General features: G+C 33.6%; 1 protein-coding gene across 1 annotated transcript in view; it reads left to right on the top strand.

Moving 5' to 3' along the window:
- The first annotated feature begins 321 nt into the window (after positions 1-321).
- LOC145689355 (uncharacterized) overlaps positions 322-24,495 on the top strand; it is a 122,669-nt gene continuing 98,495 nt past the window's right edge. Inside the window, exons 1-3 of the mRNA XM_081763508.1 lie at positions 322-580; positions 673-704; positions 815-911. Coding sequence (XP_081619634.1) covers positions 569-580; positions 673-704; positions 815-911 — 141 coding nt within the window. The 5' untranslated portion in view covers positions 322-568. The remainder of the gene's footprint in view (positions 581-672; positions 705-814; positions 912-24,495) is intronic.

Raw genomic sequence — 24,495 nt, 5'->3', positions numbered from 1 at the left:
TGTTGATGAAATCAGGTCGACTGTCAGTTGGGGGGCACGGTGCCTGAGCCATAGAGCGCTTACCTCTGGTGCATAGTGTGGGTTCGATCCCCGGCCAAGTAAGTTTGTGCTGCACAACATCGCGTCCGTGGGTTTTCTCGGGATACTTCCGTTTTCTCCCACTTTCTCATTCCACCAATTCTTCCATTATCATTCACTTGTCTTAATCATTTGTCTCCATTAGCTTTTCGACTGTCACTTATTTGTCCTGCAGTTTTTTTTTTTTATGCGATGTGTAATTACTTAACCATTCTATTATATTTGTTTTAATTTGGATTTCGTCAGTATGAAATATTAAGGCATCTATTTTCTTTTGTTTGTTTAAAAATTTTCGTGAGCAATCTCTTTATTGACTTGCACAGGAAGGTATGTTTGCAAAAATTAAACATGTTAGTATTTGTTGCCTGCAGAATGTTTTCTTCAAGTATCATATCGTGCGCAGAGACGTCGTCTGTTTTTACCATAATCCTTTGCGTTGCGCCTGAGTCGCCTCTGCAGCCATTGTGTCGAAGTAGAGGGGGAAGCCATAATGGCGAGACAGGTTGGTATTATTTTATGGGGATTCTTGTAGATTTATGTATGTTTATGTGAAACTTTTATTATTTTACTAATTACTTATTTTTTTCTTTTCAGATGTTCACCGAAGAAAGCCATCCTCGGACGCTGTAAGTACCAGTTCATCGTTACATAGTAGAGGTAGTATCATTTTTGTACACATGATGCATATCCCCGGCACAGTAAGTTTCAACGTGGCTACCTTGATTTTTTTCTTCAGGTATGTGGGAAACCTGGATGCTTCTGTATCAGAAGATCTCATTTGTGCCTTGTTCTCGCAGATAGGACCAGTGAAAGGATGTAAAATCATTCGTGAGGTAGGACTTTATTTTGCATAATTTTAAATTTCATATTGTTTATGTTTCACTTGGTTCCACGTCAATATCGAATTTGTCGCATAATTTTGTATACTGGCTTGTCTGTGTGATACATTTCCATTGATGTTATTAACAAGAGTTAAGAAAAGACGCGCACAATACGTTTTGAATGAAAATTAACATTTGCCAGTGAGTGAATGTCGCATTGGTGTGCAACTTGGCAATGGGACTAACTGCACCGTAGCCTACCAGCTGCGGTGCAGTATTGGCGCCATTGGTCGAGTTGCATAACCTTTTAAAAACATATGTAAAGAAATAGAATGACATGCTTTTATAGTGTTTGGTGGAAGATAAAGAAATGCTAGCATTGTTTGGATTTCCGAAATCCGTTCTCTTCCCCTATACTAAATTTCGTGTGTTATTTTGACTAAGTATTCCGATACATATGCTTCGAGGGTGTATATTTACATCTTGCCTCGAAATGTGTTGTTCGAAGTTCATGTATTTTAATTATGATACATTATGAACTTAGTACTGATTTCATATTGTGTGCGGTCAGATGAAACCTAAATCTTATATCCTATATAGCGCATTTACGTGTATCATTTTGAGTTCTGTAATATTAGGCTTCATATAATAATCCATAAAAGTTACTTTAGATTTGTAAGTTCGGAATATAAACCGCAGTACGTTGTTGAAATGTTTACGTATGAATCTATAAACACAGTTTTTATCAAATTGAAGGATTTTTAGGAATTTCAGGATGTCCGATGAAAAGGAAGTTATGATACTGATGATTATCAATCGAAATTTGAACGACGACCCTGAAAATTGGACTTAACTGTTTTATTTATTTTTCTTAGTGTTCTTTTTATGATGGCATTGGTGAAAATGACAGTGGTTTTGCGTGTAATTGTTACGAAAATCGCTGGAAGTATATATTTGCTTGTTCCCTCGCTGCGTATCGCTAGAATTCTTTCAGTACCTGAACAAGTTGGAAAGGGGGTATAGTTTATGTGCATATTTTCTTTTTTTCTTTTTCTTTTTTTTTTGAATATTCGTAATTCGTGTGACATAAAGGAAGGAATAAATAGATTAGCGAGAGTAGATAATCTACTGACTCTATTCTCTGTGTTAAAGAAGAGAAATAACATTGCATTCACATCTGAAATTGACCTAGGAACACTTTCACCAAAGGCATGCTATCAAAGAGTACAGAGGTGAGACTTCTTTTTCGTCATTTATTCCGTTAACCCCGAGTTGGTTTTCAGCATGACAAATTATGGCTATGGAAAAAAAAAAGTGCTAGGTTGAGACACACAAGCACAAATGCAACCAGTCCGGTGCAGTGGAGACCCGAATGGGTGATACGGTATTATACGATGTTTAGTTAATCACTTACTCCACAGATATTGGCAATTTCCTCAATATACTCCCTCCACAATGAATTAACCTTCTACCGGAACGTCCACCATGGGAAAATAGATCTGTGTTCACTATCACCAATATACTATATCTAACTAAACACTCATTTCTGTTATTTTCTTGTATAATACACTACAACAACCACATTCACCAATTCTCAATAACTTAAAAATTTTTAGTTATCGAGGTAGGGTTTATCGGAATTTAGCCCCCTTTTTCTTTAATTAGTAAATGTGTTACTACTTATGGTAATAGTATACATGAGAACCCCCTGATCTGCGTTTCTTCTGTGTTCTATTACCACTTCTACATGAAATACCATAAATTTTCTACGTAGTGCAATAGTAAGAAGTATCCATGTGCACAAGACATGCGATATGTGTTAAATTCCCCCCCTCCCCACACACACATAGTCATAGATAAAGTACAAGGGCACTACACATGCAGATATAAAATACAGGTACGTTCTTTTTTATTTTCGTATCAGTCGATAAGTTAATAAAAGTCGCTTTGTTACCCCCTTTGTAAGTTCGTACATACTCAATGAATAATCCCTAAAAGTATGAGCGTCCTGCTCCTTCGGGAACTGATGCAGCTTCATGTATACTATATCCCTCTTATATTCCACAGCATTGTCTCGTTAGTTACGCGCCCATTTCTTTAACTTGAAATTCCCAGGGTTAGGTTTGTTTAACGTGTAAACAGAACAAGTGGGCAGGGTGGAAATTGTCTGTTGTATGTTCTTAAAGAATTTGTTTTGAATTAACGTACATGTGATATTGAAGCATTATGGTTTCTTAAGTGCCGTAATATTAGTTTTCCTTGTTCTGAGTCTACTGTGTGTGTTATTGTTGAGTTGTCTGAATTTTTCCAGAGAACAACAGCACACATTATGGAACAATGTTCTTTCCATAATAGGATAGGAACCTTTTATTGCAGTGTCGTGTTAGATATTTTTAAGAGACGGAGATATTTATGTGCTCAATATAATGTCAGCCAAAAGTTTTCCACTCCATATAGATAATGTTAAGAGAAACAATGAGAAATATTTTAAAAATGTTGTTTTCACATTGGGCTTATTGAATTGTAAAATATAATACCTGGCGATTTTACACACACACGCATTTATTTTCCGTTATATATTGTACGGTTATGATCGTACTACTATTATTTTTGAAAAGCAGATAAATAAACAATTAGGTCATTGAACAGTAATCAGGAAAAATAGGTATATACATATTCATTTGTGTGTGTGTGTGTGTGTGTGTATTTTCAAACGAATTTATCAATTTTAATTGCTTTTTGTGGTGTATAGTGACAGTAATTTTATGCAGTACTGGAAAGTGTTCCAATTGGTACATTTTTGCAGCTGACGGTACTTAAGATTGACAATGTATCTATGTTGTAATAATTTGCTCCGTCTCTAGTCATTTGGTTTTGGGAGCAGCTCTTTTCTTTATTATTATTTCTACAAGTAAGCGCGAAGGCATGATTGCTTGTTTCCTTTTTTTTTAAACCTAAATAGATTCGTGAATGCTTAGGCTCCCTCACAGCCTTATGTCCAGCACAGTTACTTCCTGTGTTCGTGTTGTCGGTTCATGCCGTGCTGGTGCTGCTTTCGAAGTATAGAACAAGCTATCATAACGTACATCGTTGTGTACGTTCTCTTGACATTTTTCATTGTTGACGTCCTAAAGTATGAGTAAATAAGCCCATTTGGAACATAAGTTGGTCGAGTCAAAGATGTAACATATGCTTTAGCGATTCCATTCAAATAAATAAAAAAGTTATGTATAACTTGGAAGAAATCACTGTCAAGTTGTAGTAATACATTTTTAAAGCCATTTCAGTGCTATTTACAAAAATTATGTACAAGCATGTCATCTTAAGTTGCGTCTTTTTTATTATTATTATTATTATTATTATTATTATAAATATAAGTTGATTGATCAGTATTTACGTCCTTTGCCATCAGTGAGGCTATATAGAGCGAGACCTACACTTTAAAGTGGGAAAAAAAAAAAAAAAAACTTAAAAATATGGTTGTGTTTGTTCTTAGTTAATCCAAAATTCCTTTGGCATTCTATCCGAAATTTTAACATCCCTTATAACAATTTCGTAATTGTTTAGCAGGTTTGCCGGGGTGCTTCAGTGGTAGAGCGCTCATATCTGGTGCGTTTGATCCCAGCTCGCGCAAAGTGGCCGGTTTGGGGAAGGATACCATGTACGTGAATTTGCTTAGATTCTCCCGTTTATTTTACATTCTTCATTCCACCATTATCAGCGTCTCCGTAGCCTCAGTGGAACGTTAATGAAATAAGAAAGAAAAATGCAAGCTTAAAATTTTATCCAGAGGTTGCATGTATATTACTTCATAATGTGACTTTCTTAACTCACGAATATTAATTTAAATACAGAAATCGTATTTGCATATTGACGTTTTTCATGTTCATTCTGTGATCAATTTATAGCGTGTGTTACTGAAGGTGAGCTAGTGTAATAGTGAACTGTCGAAGCTGTGAAAATTGATCTTGGATGACCTCTGTGCACCAGCTTCTAGTCCGTGGTGATTGTTCGTAACCTACCGCAATAATAAGTCTCCTTCATAACCTCGGTGTTGCACAAAGGCGTTACGTTGCAACAAAAACTCGTAACTTGGTAGTTCTTAAAAGTCGCTACACTCCCCAACCAGCTAAAGAATGTTAAAAATTAGTAGCTAAACCTTAATATCTAGAAATGGCTATTAAGTGAACCCTTCCTTTAACCCTTAAGTACTCGCACGGGGTGTTTACAGACCCCCAAACAGTTAACTTTTGTGTTGCTAGCCAGAAGTCCTGATAAAAAAAATATAAAAATAATGTCTCAAAAATCTAATTGCAACGAATACTTTTAAAAACATGTCTAGAGTTACGCTGTATTGTCTTAATTATATATGCTATTGTTAAAAAGCAGGGTTGGCTGGTTTAAACCAGCTGGTTAAAAAAAAAAAAAAAAGTTCGTAAAAGTGTGTGTTCGTAAAATCTTGATGAACACACGTTAGTGGGTTATCACGTTTCACTCCCGTATATTATTCGTATTATATTTAGACCTAAATTCCCCGTTCAGTACTCAGAGATAATTCTACAAAAGCAACTTTTGTTCTTATTAGTTTATGAATGTTTCTTTTATTATTATTATTATTATAGTTCGTTATTATTGTTATGCAGTTGCAATCAAAGAAAAATTCTAAATATTGTTTCGTTTTAATAATGTTTACTGTTGATAAACTACATCGAAGCGCCGTTTTTTTTTTTTTTTTTTTTGTGGGGGAGGAGGGTCATACAAACCCAACGAGAGGCATTTATTGAAATCAGAAGTGCCTTTGGTATCTATTTATATATAAATGGGTCAGAACCAAAGTGGACTGAAATAATTCGTATCTTTATTCCCTTCTCTTACTGATATGCAAATTAAGTCGTCGTGTTTCTTTAACTTGGACTGTAAAAATCGTAGTGAACTAACTTGGACTAATTTAGTTCTTCTGTACTCTGCAGTATTTTGAAATTGTTCATATGTAATTCTGTATAATGGTTTCATTTGTGCAGCTGTTTATTTTTTTTTTTTTTTGTCCTTCTGAAATGACTCTTCACAATTATATTAACAAATATGTAAAGATCAGTACAACGTATATTCATCAGGAGTCTTCGTGAGTGAGTCGGCAGATGTATCGCATTTGTGGCCAATTAGTTCTGGTTTCGAGTTCAAATAGAGGACAATTTCTCTCGGGTGTAAGCCGAGAAGCGATTTGGATTCCGCTTTAAGCTTATGTGACCCCTTCCAGCACAACCCGATTGATGTATAATAACACCAAGGCGAAACAAACTTATTTCTTCCATATGTGATGTAAATACATCAAGCAAATTATTTAAACAAAAAAACTTTTTTTTTTTTTTTTCAATAACCATGGTTTTTGCCAACCCTGTTAAAAACTAATATCAATTTGTGGGTCTACTGGACCCCCGCGCGAGTACTGGCGTCACAGAAAAGGGCGCGAGTACGTACGGGTTAACGTTTTGTGGAGACTACACAGTTTATGACGTAATGATTGGCTTATAATTAAATAGTGCACTGCACTACATAGATATTTCAAAGATCGTTAGTTCTCTTAACAACATTTTGAAATGGAATCTCCAGAGTTTTTGTATTTGTTGCGATTGGATTGCAGACCTTAAACAACAATAGAGAAACCTTGATCTTGAATTAATATACTTTGACCAAGAGGTACTATTTTAATATTGATAGTAAAGTTTTCTCTTTAATATATTTATCGGTTTTATTGTATTTTCCGAGATTGAAAACGTACCATCGCATGGAATTCTTAACCAGCTTGTTTACGGTGAGGATCATCATTGCTCCATAGTTTGAGAGATACTGCGTGGATGACTCGGTTTTACGAATTTGATCTAGGGTAGTATGGAATTTTGTCACTCTCATTGAGTGCTAATTCTGTATGTCGTCGAGTTAATCTCATTTATAACTAAGAAGTGAGTTGTTATTGAAGTTGGTTCCAATGTTAATGCAATTAAACAGAATTCGCATTCCATGTCTTGACCTGTGAACTAATATTTCACTTACCCAAAATTCTAATTTTGATTCTACTACTCAGAATAAAGTGATAGGGCTACTGACAAACTAATAAAGTAATATTTTACTATCCTTACATTATACACGTGAGTAGTAGGATTGTTTATTAGTTGACCAGCTCTTTTTTATACCATAATATGTGTTTTTGTATGAAGTTAGTTACCGACCAGTAAGTATGTGAGTTCTGTTATTTTATTGTTTGTACATTCAGGAATCGAGCATGAGAGCAGCCCAGAAGCGGCTCTTGAAATCATTCCTCCGAGCTCACAGAACGCCATACGTATTCAGCATTCATTAAATGAACATTACAAGATAGATTTAGTACTTAATCCGAAGATTTGAACAGGACGTTATTTTTACCGATCTTCTTGGGGATATGAAATCAGTACCCACTTGAATGAATATTTAGCTATAATGTGGCCTTGGAATCCTAGTATAATATCGGCAAACAGTCCTGTTACTTTCGACGGCTAGTCAGCAATGAAGAGCTTTGGATTCACAAACTTCTTGTTTTTATTTATTTATTGAACTTTGTCCTTTTTCCACACAAAGCATACAGGTCAGTTATAAGTTATTAAAATTTTAGTGATCAGTACCTACATTAACTCACAACTAAGTGTACTGGTATAAACGCAATTTATAGTATACTCTTAATACGTATTTGTAGATTGCGTTTATGTTGGTGCTCTTGCTTGAGTTAATGTATGTGGTGATCAGTAAAATTTCAGTATCTTTTTGTTGACCATAGTGTTTTGTGTGTGGGGGGAAAAAAAGACAGTTGAATATTAATAGAAAAAGTTTGTGAAGCTGAAGCTCTTTACTATTGACTAGCCGTCGAAGCATCAGGATTGTTTGCCGAAATTATAACTAGGAGTATTAGAATCCTTCTAGGATACCAAGGCCACATTATAGGGGCCAATTAATCTTAACAATATGTGCCAGCAGGTTTCTGGTTGTTACACTACGCACTTTCTTTCAATTGCTACTCGTCATGCCATCCGAGAGCCAGTAACGTTCGATTTGTCCATTCGCTTACATATATGTGAAGTGAACTCTGTGTGATAACCCAGGAAGCTTGGAAAATAAATTGAGATCCTTTTTTCTGTTTGTTCTTGATACATAAGTAGAGCTTTAATGAGAAAGAAAAGGAGGGGACAACGTCACAAGTGTAGATTATACGGTATATCCTCAACTAAAGTCAAGCTGTAATGCGCTTTATTTGGAAACCAATATTCACAGAAGAACGAAAAATATCGAGAAAAATAAGGTGTGTAATGTGTGGCCCAAAAGTTAATATATTTGAAATTTTAAAAATCAGTGTTGAATATATGCTGATAGATACTATAGTTACATGATTCAAATAAGAACAGTGTTGCCTTATACCTTGATGTTTGTTATGTATTCATACGGAGAAAGTGTCAGAGCACCGAAACTGTATGAGTAAATAACGAAAATTCGAGGCAGAAGAAGAAACGTGTTAATATTGAATCCTATAGAGTTTTCTAGATTTTGAAAAGAGTATAAAATTTCCTATTTACTGATTAAACATATACAAGTTTATAATTCATTCGTAACATGTCGGTAAAAGTTGTGAATGAGACAGTACTCTTGCTATACTGCAAGACTATACGTTTATTTCAACATTAGAATTATCTAAAGGAAAATAGTTCTGAATCAGACTTTTGTTCAGTGTTAGTAATTAAAATGAGGTGGTGAGAATCCAATGTGTTGATTTTGTGATATCAATCTATGTCCATTTGCATTTATTGTATCGAAAACACGAAAATGTTTATCGGATTTTCTCAAAGTTTGGTGTTTTGATTTGCTGGACTTTTTTGGATGACTATAATGTACTTTTTCACATTTTGTAAGTTGGTAGTACAATGATTTACTTTATTAAATTTAGGTAAGATTTTGAGTTGTGCTAGCTTGGTAATATTAATATTCGAATTCATTTGTGTTTCATTGTATCGACACGGGGTATTAGTTGGATTACATTACTTATTTATTTTTATTTGCTACAAGTGTTTTCTACCGTATTTTATTAGATCATAATTGCACCTACGAAGTGCTCGAGTATTTACGGTCTTGGATACGTTCACCCCTTACTTTTCTGAATTTAAGAATAGTTTAGGCGATGAGGAGCACAAACAATCTAGAAATGAGCCAGTTGGTATCTGCAAAATTCTATTAAATGAAATAATAACTGTTCCTTTCTCTCGCGCGCGTAGCGGTTGCAGAAGTATGAGTGCGTGACTATTATGTCACAAATTCCACATGGCTTAGAAGAAAAGATCTAGAAACAATCATTACTATAATTGCATATACAATTCCTTTTAAAGTTCAAAAGGAGTGAGGAGCGCAGTGAAGATCATTTATGATTTGTGGCTTAGTCTGAGGCCTGCCAAAAGGCTATAGAAGCTTTTGAAATTAAGCAGTTCATTACTTTCCTTAACTAATTAGATCATATGATAGACTAGAAAAATCCACGACTGGACTGTGATTCCTGCCCGGATCTCCGACTTACCAATGATAGAATGTATAGATCCTCAGGGAGCAGACTGGCTAGCGTAGTGTTAACGCCTCGACGCGGTGAGCCGGAGATCCGAGTTTAAATAGCAGTGCAGTGTTTTGCATTTTTCATTTTCCGTGTTACTGGACTTGCAGGAGGAACTTGCGATAAAATCTTGTTATTTTTTCGATTTATCATATATAATAATCACAGTTGGCTTACATTTTAATCAAGCTTTTTTTAAGCTGGAGATTTTTTTTTTTTTTTTTTTTTGCTGAGGTATAAACATTTACAGTAGAGCGTCGATTATCCGAACGTCGGTCAACCGAACTGTGTACTCGCTCGCACCTGTTACTCTCCCACCCTACCATCCATCATCCCCCTCACTCCCAAACCAAGTTTCCCACAGTAGTCGCCGCACTGAGCCACCGCTGGCGGAACATTGCTTCTAATGGGGCCTTCATAAGGCGCTGCTGACCGGCCAAGCCGCCAGTCGCTGTGTTTCAACAATCAGCACACTTCTTTTTATGAATAAATTTACTGTAGAGTACTTCTTTTTGGCAAATAAACATGTACAGTTCGATTATCCGAACAAACCAGTTTTCCGAACACCCATGTCCCCCAATTACTTCGGATAATCGACGCTCTACTGTATTATGTGTTCACTTTTAGACTGGCGTATTGCGACGTATCAACTTAGTAGCTAATAGAGAGAACATTATATGGAATTAATTTTTTTTGTGTAACCAGACGTTGAGATTTTCAAATAATACTCTCAGCGAGCTAGTACTGTGATTGTTTGGCCTATCCTTTCTGTATAAGTTACTTTCAGTATTCATGAGAGCGTACATCAGTATTGTTTCTGTACTGCTTTTTCACTTGATTCTAAGAGAAAATTCGTTCCTTTTCGCATAAAGTTGAAGTAGAAAATGACATAAGAAAGTTCACACCCAGAAATACATTAGTTAAAGGTGCTTATCAGTCCTGTTAAAATTATAAATTCTTCGCTTAATTTTCTAGTAAACATAAAGTACTGCTTGGGAAGTGACATTTTTTTATGATGTTTCATTTTTCCCTTAGTGATTTACAGCGCTCATTTCTGGTGCTAGGGGTCCCTGATTCGATCCCAGATAATGTGAGTTTATTTTTGGACAGTGTCCTGTCTTTGATATTTTTCTGAGTTTTTCCGTTTTCTCTTGCATTCTCAATTCACTAATTATTTCATATATTCGTCTCCTTTATTCTAAAGGGAATACTTGTGGAACGTAAAATTAAATAATTTTAGAGATTCAGAAATCTCATATATCCGAGTATATTTTTGTTTTGTCGTGTCACGTTCTGTATTGTTTTCACAAACAATTATATGCTTGCATTCATTGATAATTACCTTGCACCTACGTTTTTTCAGTTTAATTAAATTTGTGATCGTTCTACAGTGCTTATGCATTGTCCTATTCACTAAAAAATGTCAGCAATTTCATCTGTAAGGCGCTCATGTTGGTTTGTAACCTCTAGATCGTTATACAGGGGAGATAGTGAATTGTTGATTCATTGTGGCTTAAAGAAAATCCACCATTGATGTTTATCCTCCTTATTGTATCTTCATCTCAGGGTTCGTACAAATCTGGAAATCATAAAAGACGAAATTATATTAAAAAAAAAAAAAAAAAAAGCTGCAAAATATCAGGAAATAGGGTACTTAACTGGAAATTAGGGATTTTGCTTAGGAAATGAAATTTTCTATTGTGTTTATTTGTTGAGATAAGTTGATAATTCAAACACGAGTGATCCCATGTAGCGTAATCGCTAACGCTCTCACCTTTGGTGCAAGCGGTCCAGGTTTCGATTCCCGGTATGGTCATTCAGTCGAAAAGGTGTAAAAGCTTTTTCAGGCCAGCCATTCTAAGTGATATTTTCGTCATTCACAAGGGAAATGCTGCGATGGTACCTCTCATAATGGCTTCAGGCCGCTTCCTTTCATTCCCATTCCTACTGTTCCTTCCAATTCCCCGGGCAGTGTAATCACCGAGGGACGTCGTCCTCCTAATGTTACATGATGAGCTAACATGGTCATAGATATCGAAAGCCCAGAAATGTAATTTCTAATCCTAATTCAAACATGGAAGTCCGAGAAGCAGATGAAACAAATCTGAAGCAGTCAATCGCAAGTAATTGTGCTACTTGGTAATATCATTGAACGTTTCTTTTACTTTTTAGTGTTTTGTATATATATATGTTTTACCTTTAACCGTTAAGTCACGAACATTTCGTTTTCAACTACGGATATTTCTTTTCGAAATACGACCACAATAATTTTTGTACCACGTTTAATCCTGTTTATTATCGCACGCAAATAGCTCGAATGGCTTCTGGTATCATCTTTGAAGAATGGAAAGAATAAAGAGGTCTAAATACTTGACTCCAGCTAAACCAAACATTAAAAGTTACGTTTTTTTTCTTCTTTTTTCAACCCTACGAAATCGGTTTAAATGGCTTCGTAGTTTACGAGATTACAGGGTTTTGAAGTGCACTCGATTTAAGGCTTAACAACTTGATAAGATATTATTGCAGTAAAAATTGAAAACAATAAGTAGATGAACATAAGAAAGTAGTGTTTTCATTTTGTGTATAATACTGTTACGTAAAATAATAGAGAGAAGACATGTACCTTAGCGTATTTAGTTTTATTTAAACTTCTATGATTTCAGTGTCTCATTGACATCTTTTTCGATATGAGTTAACCATAAATTATTTGTTGAGCTGCCGTTACTTTACATGTTCTCTTGTGATTTCTTCATCCACCTTGAAATAGTTCACTTCTGTAAACACTCCGTAGATGTCGACAAAGTATATTCCACAAGTGAGCGGTGATGGTCGACTACATCTACAAAGTGTTTAGAGAAGTGAAATATTTCCAGATGGATGAAAAAAAAAATCACAAAATCAATATGTAAATTAACGGCAGCTCAGCAAGTAATATAAGGTTTATTCGTCTCGAAAATGGTGTTAATGGGATATAGAAATTACAGATGCTTAAATAAAACAAGGTAGGTAAGGCACGTGAAGTAATTATTTATTTATTTTACATAAACATAGTTATTATTTCATGCAGTGTTACTTAAATAGATACTACCGATATCTGATATTTTTAACATTTTGTACAATATATTTTTTGTTCATTTAACGTAAATAATAATTTTAAAAAATAGAAAAAAAAGTTAGAAAATTAACGCGGCGGTTGTGATATCCTCTCCTTGAAATTTTTGTCATACCTTTAAATAAAAGATTTTGCAATATCCAGTTTTTATGGAATTTGGTGAAAAGATGATCTATTTCATTAATTTTTTTTTCTTTACTGCATTTTTTAGAAGTCTGTCCCATTTTGTTTGAAATTGACTGAAGCAGTACCTTGATTTTTTTTTTTTTTAATCCTAATGTTACTGCTACTCGTTGGGAAGAAAGGTGACCAGTTTCTGAAAAAAGTAATCCATTGATATATATTAAATCAAACGCATTATAAAACTTAGTAGCTCATATATCAATAGCAATTCGTAGCATTGTGTGTTTGCTTACCCAGTGTTAACAAAACCTCTTATAGACATTTCTTTATTATCGTATTAAATGCTACGGATCGGGAAAAATGATTGGTATAGCACCTGGAAATCAGGGAATGGATAAAAATAATTTTGTAAGAAGTCTGTCGTATGTACACACTACTTTCTAATAATCTCACTTTTAATTTGTGGTAGAAATTTTGTACTTCTTGCTTTGTTATCCACTGGAACCTTACACACAGTAAATTAAAAATAATAAAAGTATCAAGGAAACAAATGAGGAAGGACTCACCAGGGAACAGTGCCGTAACAACATTTTGTTCTGTGTACTTGTGAAGTTTCTCACGCGAAGTGGTGATTGAGTGGAACTTGAGCACAGATGTTACTGCCGTAACTTTACGCACTGAGTCTGATCTTTAATGCTTTTCTTCTTTCTTGAAGCCAGGTTTCGTGGAAAAAGCGCAAGCAGAAAAATATAAAAAGTACGAAAATTTAAAATTCCTGAACATATCTTTGTATCAATTGTATTTCTTGGTAGTTGTTTTTTGTATAAGCCACTGTAACAAATGATTTAATTGAAATAGTGCCATAGTGTAAAGGACTCGAAAAATTTTCTACTGACCCATGCACCATAATAGTAAAAATCCGATTTGATACATAGTCTTATTTGTTTTGGTCTTAAATTATAATTACTGGTCTAAAAAGTACAAGCTTACTTCAGTATTCAATCTATCCTTCAACACCAATTGAATGCAATACAAGTGAAGTTTTACAAATCAGCAGTATGTGTTTTGTGTCCATGTACGTGTCTTATAGTTTGAGCACTGAAATATCAATTTTCCACTTTTTTGTATTCACCAAAATCGTCTGATGGACCTTCCAATTGCCGTCTCTACCTGACGCCTTGGATTTTTGAAGTCCTGTATGTACAGATATGTTAAGGGCGAAATTGGAATATATGTATTCATAAAGTCTGATTAACAAATAACTTAAACATGACTAAATGATTTGGCCAAGGTCTGATGAACAAGTAGAATAAGGACAACTGGGAGAAGATCCAACCTGTACATATAACCAGTACTTGACCCTCTTGAAATTGCGGATTTAGAATTCAAACAGTTTTAAATTTACCAGAGCTAACAGTTAATTCATTCTGTCACTGTCTGGCATACAATAAAAAATTATCCAACATTGATTATTTCTGTTACTCTTTTTTTTTGAGTTACTGTTGGGATTGGTTTTACTTGAGTTTATTCTGAGAGAGAGAGAGAGAGAGAGAGAGATTTAGAGCAAAGTGTATTGTAGTTAATATTAATTTTTGAATTCCGTTCGAAATTTGATTGTAATTTAGCCAGTGAAATATTTCTTCATCGTTGCGGGCTCAGCTTCTGTTTTTCACTAAACTTGTTAATTTATTTATTTATTTATTTTTTTTTTTAATACTTTGCTTTACTTACGAATGAGTTAACTTTTGAACTATTGTGCTTTATATTTATTGCTTCAGTGTACTTGATCTATCCATTGACGCATAGTTCATACCAATTTTGAAGCTTTTAAAGTGGTTTGTTTTCCATTATCCTAGAAAGTGATGAATACGGTGTAAGTTATGATATATTCCTATGTTGTTTACCATTTTCATGTAGTTTTCTTTGAAGTTCTGCGTAATAATGCTCAAAACAAAACTGCTTCTAACAACTGAGCTGATTTTCTTAGAGAGAAAGGAAGATGGATCTTCAGATTGTGTATTGTAAGTAAATGAAATGTGGGATAATGTTATGTGCGCATACATTTTTGGCAAAAAACAGGGGCGGAAAAGTTTTTTTTCTTGAAATTTAGTATTGACTTCGTGTTACTGATTACTCTTGCATGTTTGTAGAAACCAATTAATTCTAAATATTTTTCTTTACTTTCTATGAGTTTAAAATCTTGCGTTTCGTACTTGCTTATACATTTTAAATTACCTTTCAGCGCAAGAGCTTTTCTTTACTTGCTCATTTCTTTTGTTACGCATACTTAGAGAAGAAAATATTTCTTTCGAAATTTGAGCTTCAAGCGCCATATACTGCTCTTTATATTTAATAATTTGCTTATTGTTTGTTTAAAAAAAAATGAATTTAGAAGGTATATATATATATATATATATATATATATATATATATATATATATATATATATATATATATATATATATATACACTTGAATATACTAAAATATTATTTGGGTGTGTAATGGAGGAATACTACGCTATACCCAAATGTGTGTTCGTGAGACGAAGTTTATATATATATAAGGATGTGTGTATTTCAATACCAGAATAATCTTATTCATGTTTGTACGAAACCATTGCTGAGAAATTTAAAAATATAGCAGCACTTCGTCTCCTCAAGTACATGAAAATGCTAAACGTTACGTGAAGTAACTGGTATGATTTAGTTCATGTGGCTCATAATTAATTTCGTGATAATATTCTTCACGTCACTAGTTACTACATAGGATTTACTTCGTGTGTTTTAACTAGTGACACTTTCAGTACTTATATGACACATTTATTCTTACTTTGAAAGTGTCAGTTTACTCGAAACTGAAGTAAAACCTTAATCAGTTTATTGCTAATAATACTAATAAAATAAAATAGCACTTATTACATTACTATGAGCCACAGTACTGTTGTTTATTCAGTTCCTAAGTCAAGAACATTAAGTCACAAAGATTTGTCTTTAATGTATTTCGCAATTTATTGATATCAAAAATATTTTCGGAAGATGAAGTGAAAAGCGACGCTTCGTTGGAATGAATCGATACGTAGTTAAGATGTGCAGGTTCCTTTGTTCAGAATATTTTACTTCCAGATTTTCACTACCACTATGACGTTATGAATTACAAATATGTTTCTGCCTTCTAAGGAGTTGACGAGAATTTCTACATGTATTGCATTTTGCAATTTGCATCTCTGGGAAATACACGAGCGAAAGCTTGTCACTTTAATAAGTCTTTCACTTAGTGCTTTCTTTAAAACACAAGTAACCTGTTTACTCTTAACTGTGTCGATCTTCAAGAGCTAGTCCTCGATTCTTTATAGACCTGAAATTCTAAGTGGGAGAGCTTCAGTTAAATGTTTTCTAAGACTTAAACATTTAGAAAATGCTTAGTGATGATTTGAGTAATAAAAAAATCTATATTTTGAATTTAAGAATTGTGGTTATTGTTGGGAAATTTTTATTGACAGGTTGAGATTATTTCTTTTGACTAAATGCCAATTTTTGTCCTGGTGATTTGATTTCATTTAATTGCTGAAGGTGTTTCGTGTACACCGCTAGATGTTAGCAATATAGAACGAGAATATTCGAAGAGTACTTGTATGATTGTCTTCGATTTACATTGCTTTCGATGTATAAAAATTACGCAAGTTATTATTAGTTGGGTTTATGTGTTAGGGTTATAGGTTTTGCTGTACATAGGTGTTGTCTTTTTAATAATATTTTTAGTGTGTGTGTTTTCTTCGATATATTTGATGGTTCCTTGTTGTGTCTTTCAGTTGTATAGAGACTTAACGATGTACTCTCTGTCCACAGCCTTTGGGAAGACTCTTCTTGTGGGATCCAACCCCTCTTAGTGCGAGGCACACATGATGAAGAGCCCAGGTGTGTACGCTCTTCTCCTTGCTCTATTTCTATGCATGTTGTTCTGAGTGCAGCCAACAATGTGAAATTCTCGCCTTGTGAGGAAAAATGTTAAAGAGAAAGGAAAGGTACATTTTTAATCTTTTTTGCGGTGTTTGTTGTCACTCTGTGATTAACTAGAGAGACCTTAATGTAAAGCCAAACTTAAAATCAGAAGACAAAGTAACGTATCTGCACTCCACGGTTGAGATACACTTACGTAGTGATGTCAAAAGTCTCAATTAGTTTTTCATTGGCTTTTTGTGGAGTGGCTTCAGAATTATTTCGTAGAGTACTTTGTTGAGAAATTGCGCTCAATTCTCAGTGTTACTTTTCCAACAGATACCAGTGGGAGAGCAACCTACTCAGGACATGGACTTGTTCGTTAATGAGAAAGGTATCACTTTTTTATTACTATTTTTCTGTATATGATTATGTAAAAAAATATCCGGTGTGAACCTGGAGAAAGAAATTTAAGAAAACAAATACGGTGGTATAACTTTTCTTTTTATTATTTCTTTTATTCTATTACTGGAAATTTGCGGATGAAGTCCCGAGGATTGGTAAGACTCTTCCTTTTTTTACTATTCTAAATCTATGTACAAAAAAAGTCTCGTGTTTTTTTTTTCTTTGACAAGTAGGAAACCGTAGTAGGGGAAATTCAGAAATTTATTTTTAGAGAAAAAGCTAGGTCGCAATAATTACGTACCGTTTGGCGAGAAAAAGATATTTAGAACAAGGAGAAAAGTGTACATAGCTGTGAGCTTATTTATGATTTAAGATCGATGAGAAGTTAGATATAAACATCTTATATATAGCGATCTTCAGATATTAATACAAATACTTTTTTTTAATCATTGAGGATATATTCTATTTTTTTTAAAAAAAAGAAAGAAAATATATTTTCCTTAAGTATTCTGCCTTCCCTTTGAGTAAAAGTTGGAGTGAGAGGGCATGTTTCTTTTAATTTAACTTCATTTTATTTGCTTTTTTGTAGACAACTAATTGCCATTGGTAATTTTAACAAAAAAAGTATATATCTAATTATGTTGTTATTGTGTGTTCTGGACATGCGAGGAGAGCCATTCCAGGACTGGTAAGGACAGGTGATTTTATTTTTTGTTTCTATTTTAATTTTTTTGTCAAGTAACGTTGGTGTGTGTGCAGTCTGTGAATTTTGATAGGTTCGGTTGGTTCATTTTCTGAATTGGTAGGTATTCCATTTCTTTCCCGTTTTGCTTTTAGTAGGAGTGAATGAGCGAGGGTTGAATGAGGTGCTAATGTGTAGGACCAACATTCTAACAATTAATGATACGAATTAAAAAATAATTTAAAATGGTGTAGTTGTAGTTCTGTAATAGGCAGTAAATTCAACTGCATGTCAATAATTTTTCATGAGAATTTGTTCGTAAATGTTTATTTTAAGAAAACTATTTATGAAAATTTCGTATCAGTTGTGGAAGTAGGCTCATAATGCTATCCAAGATCATGGACTAAGTTAGTTTCTGCGTTGTTACATCAAGTCTAGTGCAGTATTTAATGTATGAAAACTTAGATAATTGTAGATAAGTTAAGGAAGTAAATTTACCATAAATTGACACTATTTACGGTATACTCAATCATATTTGGGTTGTTTCGCTCCATTCCTTATTTTCGTTTAGTAGAAAGCACAAATAATTTGTGCGAGGAAACTCGGTCGGATCCTATATTAATCTCTAAATAATATATGATTACTGACCTCGAGGTGCCTATATTCTGAACACTTGATCTCAAATTAGTGCCATATAGCACTTAACTCTTATCCCATTCAATCTGATAGACAACCGAAAAAACTTAAATGCTTTCCTCCACTTTGCCATCGTCAGAGGGAAGTAAGTAATTAACTGTTAGTGAAATTTTTGATATTGTAAAATCTAAATTTTTCGAGTTATTTATTTATTTATTTATTATTTTTTTATATTATTCTCGCACTTCGTGCAATTAAAAGGATTTTGGAATATTTTTTGCTACCATCAATATCCACGACTGTATAACTATTACATCAAGAAAAAAAGTATGGAACAGTATTTATATGTATGAAAGATATTTGTTTGTTAAAATGAATTAGTGGAACAATTTGTTATCAAGCCAGGTGATGATTACATTTTTTATTCAAAATCGAGGTGTTGAGAAAACCTTAATCTGTCGAAGTTCTACGTTTGCTTGAAACTTCAGAGAAAGTTCTTACATATGGTAGAGTAGTCAGATATGTAGAGTATGATGTGTTCAAAAGTTCACGTGAATTTAGTGTATATGCATTATGTTTTCGTGTAGATTGGTGACCTATCATTTCATATATGTGTTTCCTTGCAGTACGTTAACTTTTGCTAGTAATAATAGAATGCCGTGCCAGCCAGTTTTATTTCGGCTTTGCAGAATGATTTCTCGTGTGTGATTGTTCTATGCTGTCTATAAGGAAATTGATACAGTTTCTAAGATAATTGAAGAGACATACACATCGTTAACACTATCGATATTATGTACAGTATATTAAAAAAAAAGAAAACTTCAATATAAGAACGTCTCTTCATTGAAAAACTACACGAGAGACGTGTTGCTTTCCCTAATCATTTAATATCCAGCCGTTAATCATGGTAGAACTCAAATATTATGTCAATATTACATATATATTTGCTTTATGATTAAGTTTAAAATGAAATTCTAGTATGAATACAGTTCTCAATCCTGTCTTCGCTAGGAGTTACTTATCGAACAGATAATGCTTTGCTGTTGTAACATTATCAACCTACAACTACCAAATGAACAAGCAATTCAGTTATAATACGGAGATGTTACTCACCTCGCAAATATAGTATTAGTCTTTAGAAACATAATGTTTTATGTAAACTTATACACGGGTAGTTGATGGAAATAAGAGGAGCAGCACTATTTGCGTTTCGCAGACCTCAGGCAAGAGCATAGTAAAAGAAAGTTGGTTTTAGCCCCCTGTTACGTTAGTTGGAATAGAGTAGCGGGACTATGGACCTCTGTTGATATTACGTATTAAATCATATTATCATCTCAATGATTTCAAGTTAGCTATGATTTGAGTAATTTCTAAAATAACTGTCGTGAGTAATGTTTTTAAATCATTACAAATTAAAACTTTAAGCAAGACTGCGTTACTGAATACATACTCCAAACTCGCTGTTAATTACAGTACTAAATCACTTTTCGATATCAAAGTACGATTCTTTACTATAAGCACAATAAGTATATAATAAACCTCGGAAATACTACTTTGTCATAATGTAACGGTACAAGAATAGATAGTATTCTTTTCATGTATTAACATGATCAAATTATGAGGTTTTGTTCGTCATGTCAAAGTTATGCATTAGTACTGTTGTCAAAGATGAATAATGTTTTAAATGTGTAGGGACACTAGTTGGTGGTTGTTACACTACGCACATCAGATGGTGTCATATTTGTTGTTAGAATTTTAGCTATAAAGTCTAGAACTAATAAAAGAACTGTTAACAACGCATTGCATTAAGCGTGAGCTAGTATGAGTTAAAGAGTTTCGACTTACGATGGTCCATAAACATTTTTCATTATATATCTCTCATGTCTGTGAAGTCTTAGGGAAAAGTGGCACATTCAATGTAAACTTCAGAAACGTTTATGCAGCTGTGAGGATGGAAGCTTCTAAGCATATTAAGGTTCTAACTTTTTATAATAATCAATTTCCGTATGGAATTTTCTATTATTAAAATCGGTATAATAAATTACAATCTTATGCCCATGGAGCTTCTATCGGTTCAGGTACATTAACATGTCTGTTGTATAGATTGAACTAATATGAAGGGTAAGGGGAAAAAAGAAGAAATGTCACAAAACTGCATTTTCGAGAAAATTGCGTTTTAATATTGCAAACCACGTAAAAAGAATAGGGTTAGTTAAATCTTTTGTCCCCTTTTACATGGACATTTCTACATCTACGCATGCATGGCATATACATTCAAATAGTACTAAGAGTCACCAACAAATAGGACAAAGCATCCGATAAAACACACAAATGGTCATTCCTTGTTTTTCCCCTTACCCTTCATATGTAATTTCTTCTTAACACAGGTGGGCCGCGGTGGCTCAGTGGTAGAGCGTTCACCTCTGGTGCTAGGGGTTCTGGGTTCGATCCCAGCCCCCGCCAAGTGACCTTTGTGGTGGACAAACACCGTGTGCGTGGGTTTTCTCGGGGTTCTCCCGTTTCCTCCCACTTTCTTCATTCCACCATTTCATTCATTACTCATCATCACCGTCTCCTTTAGCCTAACCGGCATAACCGTGGGACGTAAAACTCAAAAATTTCATTTTTTTTTTCTTCTTAACACATTGGCTGCCATGTGTATCAAATTGATACACATATTCCATACAGTGTGTATACCTGAAAAAGGCCTCTGCTTGATACATAATCTCGGGTGATTCATGTCCGATAGCCAATGTGTTAAGAACTTCATACACCAGAGATGTGTAATGAAAAAATATTTGTGGTCCATGTTATATCTAAGCTCTTAATCCTTATTAACTGCGACAACTCCTACTTCCTTTTAAACAAAACTTGCTTCACAGATTCACCATCATTTTCAACGCACTTCTTCAAACGTTCAGTATTTTACTGAATTCGAATTGTTTCATTTATTATAATTAAAATTACATAAAAATTAAGCCTGTTTTTTTAAAAAAAATCCTGGGAGAATCTAGATCAGCCGTCTCTGTAGCTGGCCTCCTCCGTAGATGATTCAGATCTCTGAATTTGACAGCATATTTGGAAGGTCTCCATAGTGATGTGCCCATTCCATTAGTTTTCTTCTCCGCGTCTAGTTAAAATTAAAATAAATAAATTAAATAATAAAAAAAAATCTGAATTTATATAAGTTCCATACCTGTTCTGTTTTAGGATTATTTGATACATTGAAAGTCATCGAAAAAGACCAGGCAGGAATCCTATGTGCAGTTTTGAAGTTTCTAAGCTTTTCATGGAAATAAAGTGTTATATGAGTTTTATGAGTATATGATTATGTAGTTTTCAAATTTTCACTGAGCCTATTTTCCACGTTCAACGCAAATTGATTTTACGAACAATATTCTCTGTTAGGTAGTAGTCTTAAAGTAGTTTTCAGTTTAGTACATTCTTTTAAAATAGTGTATTTTAGCTGGATTTTTCGAAATTGAGAGACAAGAATGTCAGCCATTAATTGTTAGTTTGTTGGTGATTAAACACAATAGCTAGTGGCTTGAAAGCTAATGGTAGTTTTTGCCATTTTAAAGACGTGATTCACAATTCGTAGTATACAAACCTAGTATTATTCTGCAGAACGCCAATTATATGAAGTCCCAACATGGCACTAATTGTAATATGGAAATAAATCCAATTGACGAAGATCGTTCTGCCACAATGATTAATAGTAATAATGGCCGTTGAATTCAGGATTCAGCAGGAAAATCAATATTTGGTTGAGTAGTTTCGTTTAATTTTTCAAACATTAAATTTTCAACTTCTAATTGTTAACAGCAGCGTTCATCCTTATTAGGCAAATAATTCAGACCGATTGTATTGATCAATTTTCAGAGCTATTTTTGCATTATTTTGAAACCTTTGTAAAAACAACACACAAGAAATTAGTTATTACCTACTTGGGATGGTGGATGCAGGGGTCAATGCCTATATATATATATATATATATATATATATATATATATATATATATATATATATATATATAATATACATACACACTCTGTAAAAGAACAGTTAAATATAATTTTCAGCATTACATTTATATTTTCTTTGGATAATATTGTGAAAGCAAATTTTTTTTTCTTTTTCCTTTTTGAGAAATACGTATGCTGGTCTCTGATATAATTTATAGGATTAAATTTCAGATATGAATATATGTGACTTCAAATCACAGGGATCCGATTTCGTTCCGGCCGAACTATCTAAAGGAGGAATAGGCACACAGACGAATCTACACAACATTGTTGAAAGAAGGAATTGAATACTGTATTTTAAGGAATGAATCGAAACTAATTGCTACCCATAACCTTAGCGAACAATAGCTCAACACTGGATCCGATATTGTATCAGACAAACATTAAAAGAATAAATGCAAATTAGGCAAAAACTATGCATAAATTCATAGTCTTCAGGAAAGCGTAGGATTTTGTTAAATGAGAAAAGAATTGTACCACCAAGTGCCTTGGAGGGATATGGAATTTTCAAGAGGATAAGATTAGTGAAGCGCTAGAGAAAAAAAAAAAAAAAAAAAAAAGTTTGGGACTCATATTAGCAAATAAGGGATACTTTATTACAATAGCAACTTATTTTGCTTTAGAATATGTGAGCAGGAAACTAAAAGATAACAACAGAGAACCAACGTTTTGAGTGGTCTTGACAAGTTGCTCATGTTTGCGATAATGTAAATGAATAAAAAAATAATCCAGTCAATTCAAGAAAGTACTAATGTGCTCCTAATATGCAAAGAAGTCGACTTTTGGTTAAACGTAAACAATTCTAACTATGGTAACAACTAGGAACAATGTTGAATACCTGCACCACCTTTTTTTTTTTTTTTTTTTCAGCACATTGATTTATATTGGGAATTAGTTTTCTGCTTTCTTTGAAATTAACTGGAATTTAGATGGTGTGATATTATTGATTTATTTAGATCTGTTTTAAGTGTCCCTTACTTCATGAAAATTATATTTTGTTTTAAAATATGAGTCTAATATTCGATAATGAAATTTAACCGAAGTAATACTACATTTATATGTAATGCAAATTCATTTTAAAAAACACAACACATAAACTAACTAGACTTCATAATTAGATTATTTCAAATAAAACAGAAATAATTTCCATAGAAATCAACGGGCTAAGAAACAAAGGTGAGATAGATGTTGAATGTTGGTAACCTAAGACTAGGATTTGTAATCGATGATAATAAGGCAGGAAGTAAGTAAATATTAGCACTGAGATGCAGTTACAAGAAATAAGAATGAAATTAGTTAAATCAGATATTTTACTACAACTCAGTATTAAAACCTGTATCGTCACAACTAGTATCAAGGAAATTCTATAAGAACATAGTTCCATGTTATTGCTGTTTTACTTAATGGATGCGAAAGTTGGCCATGAACATACATTGAAATTCAAGTTATTCGTAAACAATGACTTGAGATAAATTTTGAAGCCAAAAGAGAAGAATGAACGTATGAATAAACAAAATCACCTAACACAGAACTTTTTATGAGTCATAACCAGATTATTAGTTAACATCAATACATCATAAGATGGTTTGGACAAATTATTTATGTAGTTCTAGTTGGAAAACCTGTGATTAGAGACCTCTGAACATGGTTACAAAATGGGAAGGTACGAAGTGGTAGGGTGTATCATTCGTATTGGCACGGGATTGGAATCCAGTGGCGTTTTGTTTTTGCTGTAATAAATCTCCGCATTCTTCAAAGCAGAGTGAATTTTATGGAATTCTAGGAACATAACATTCGATTTAGTTATACTTCGTTGAAGCGTGAATTAGGTGGAAGTTATAGGAGGAATCAGAAACAAGTTGTGTGGAATTTGAGCAAGAGATGTTATTCATGTAGCAGATTGTTGCTTTCAGAGATGTTTTCGTTCCATCCCATCCAGTTGTAATACTGTACTTATAAAACATTGATGAAACCACACTGAAAACATGCAGTAAGATTTAAAATATGTTATTTTAACTTGTATCAACAGTTTTGTTTAGCGTAGATTTTTGTTAACTCA

Source organism: Thermobia domestica, chromosome 1, assembly GCF_964235325.1.
Source record: "Thermobia domestica chromosome 1, izTheDome1.hap1.1, whole genome shotgun sequence".
NCBI lineage: Eukaryota > Metazoa > Arthropoda > Insecta > Zygentoma > Lepismatidae > Thermobia > Thermobia domestica.
Note: the sequence above shows the minus strand (reverse complement) of the source record. Positions and strands in the feature narration are given on the sequence as shown.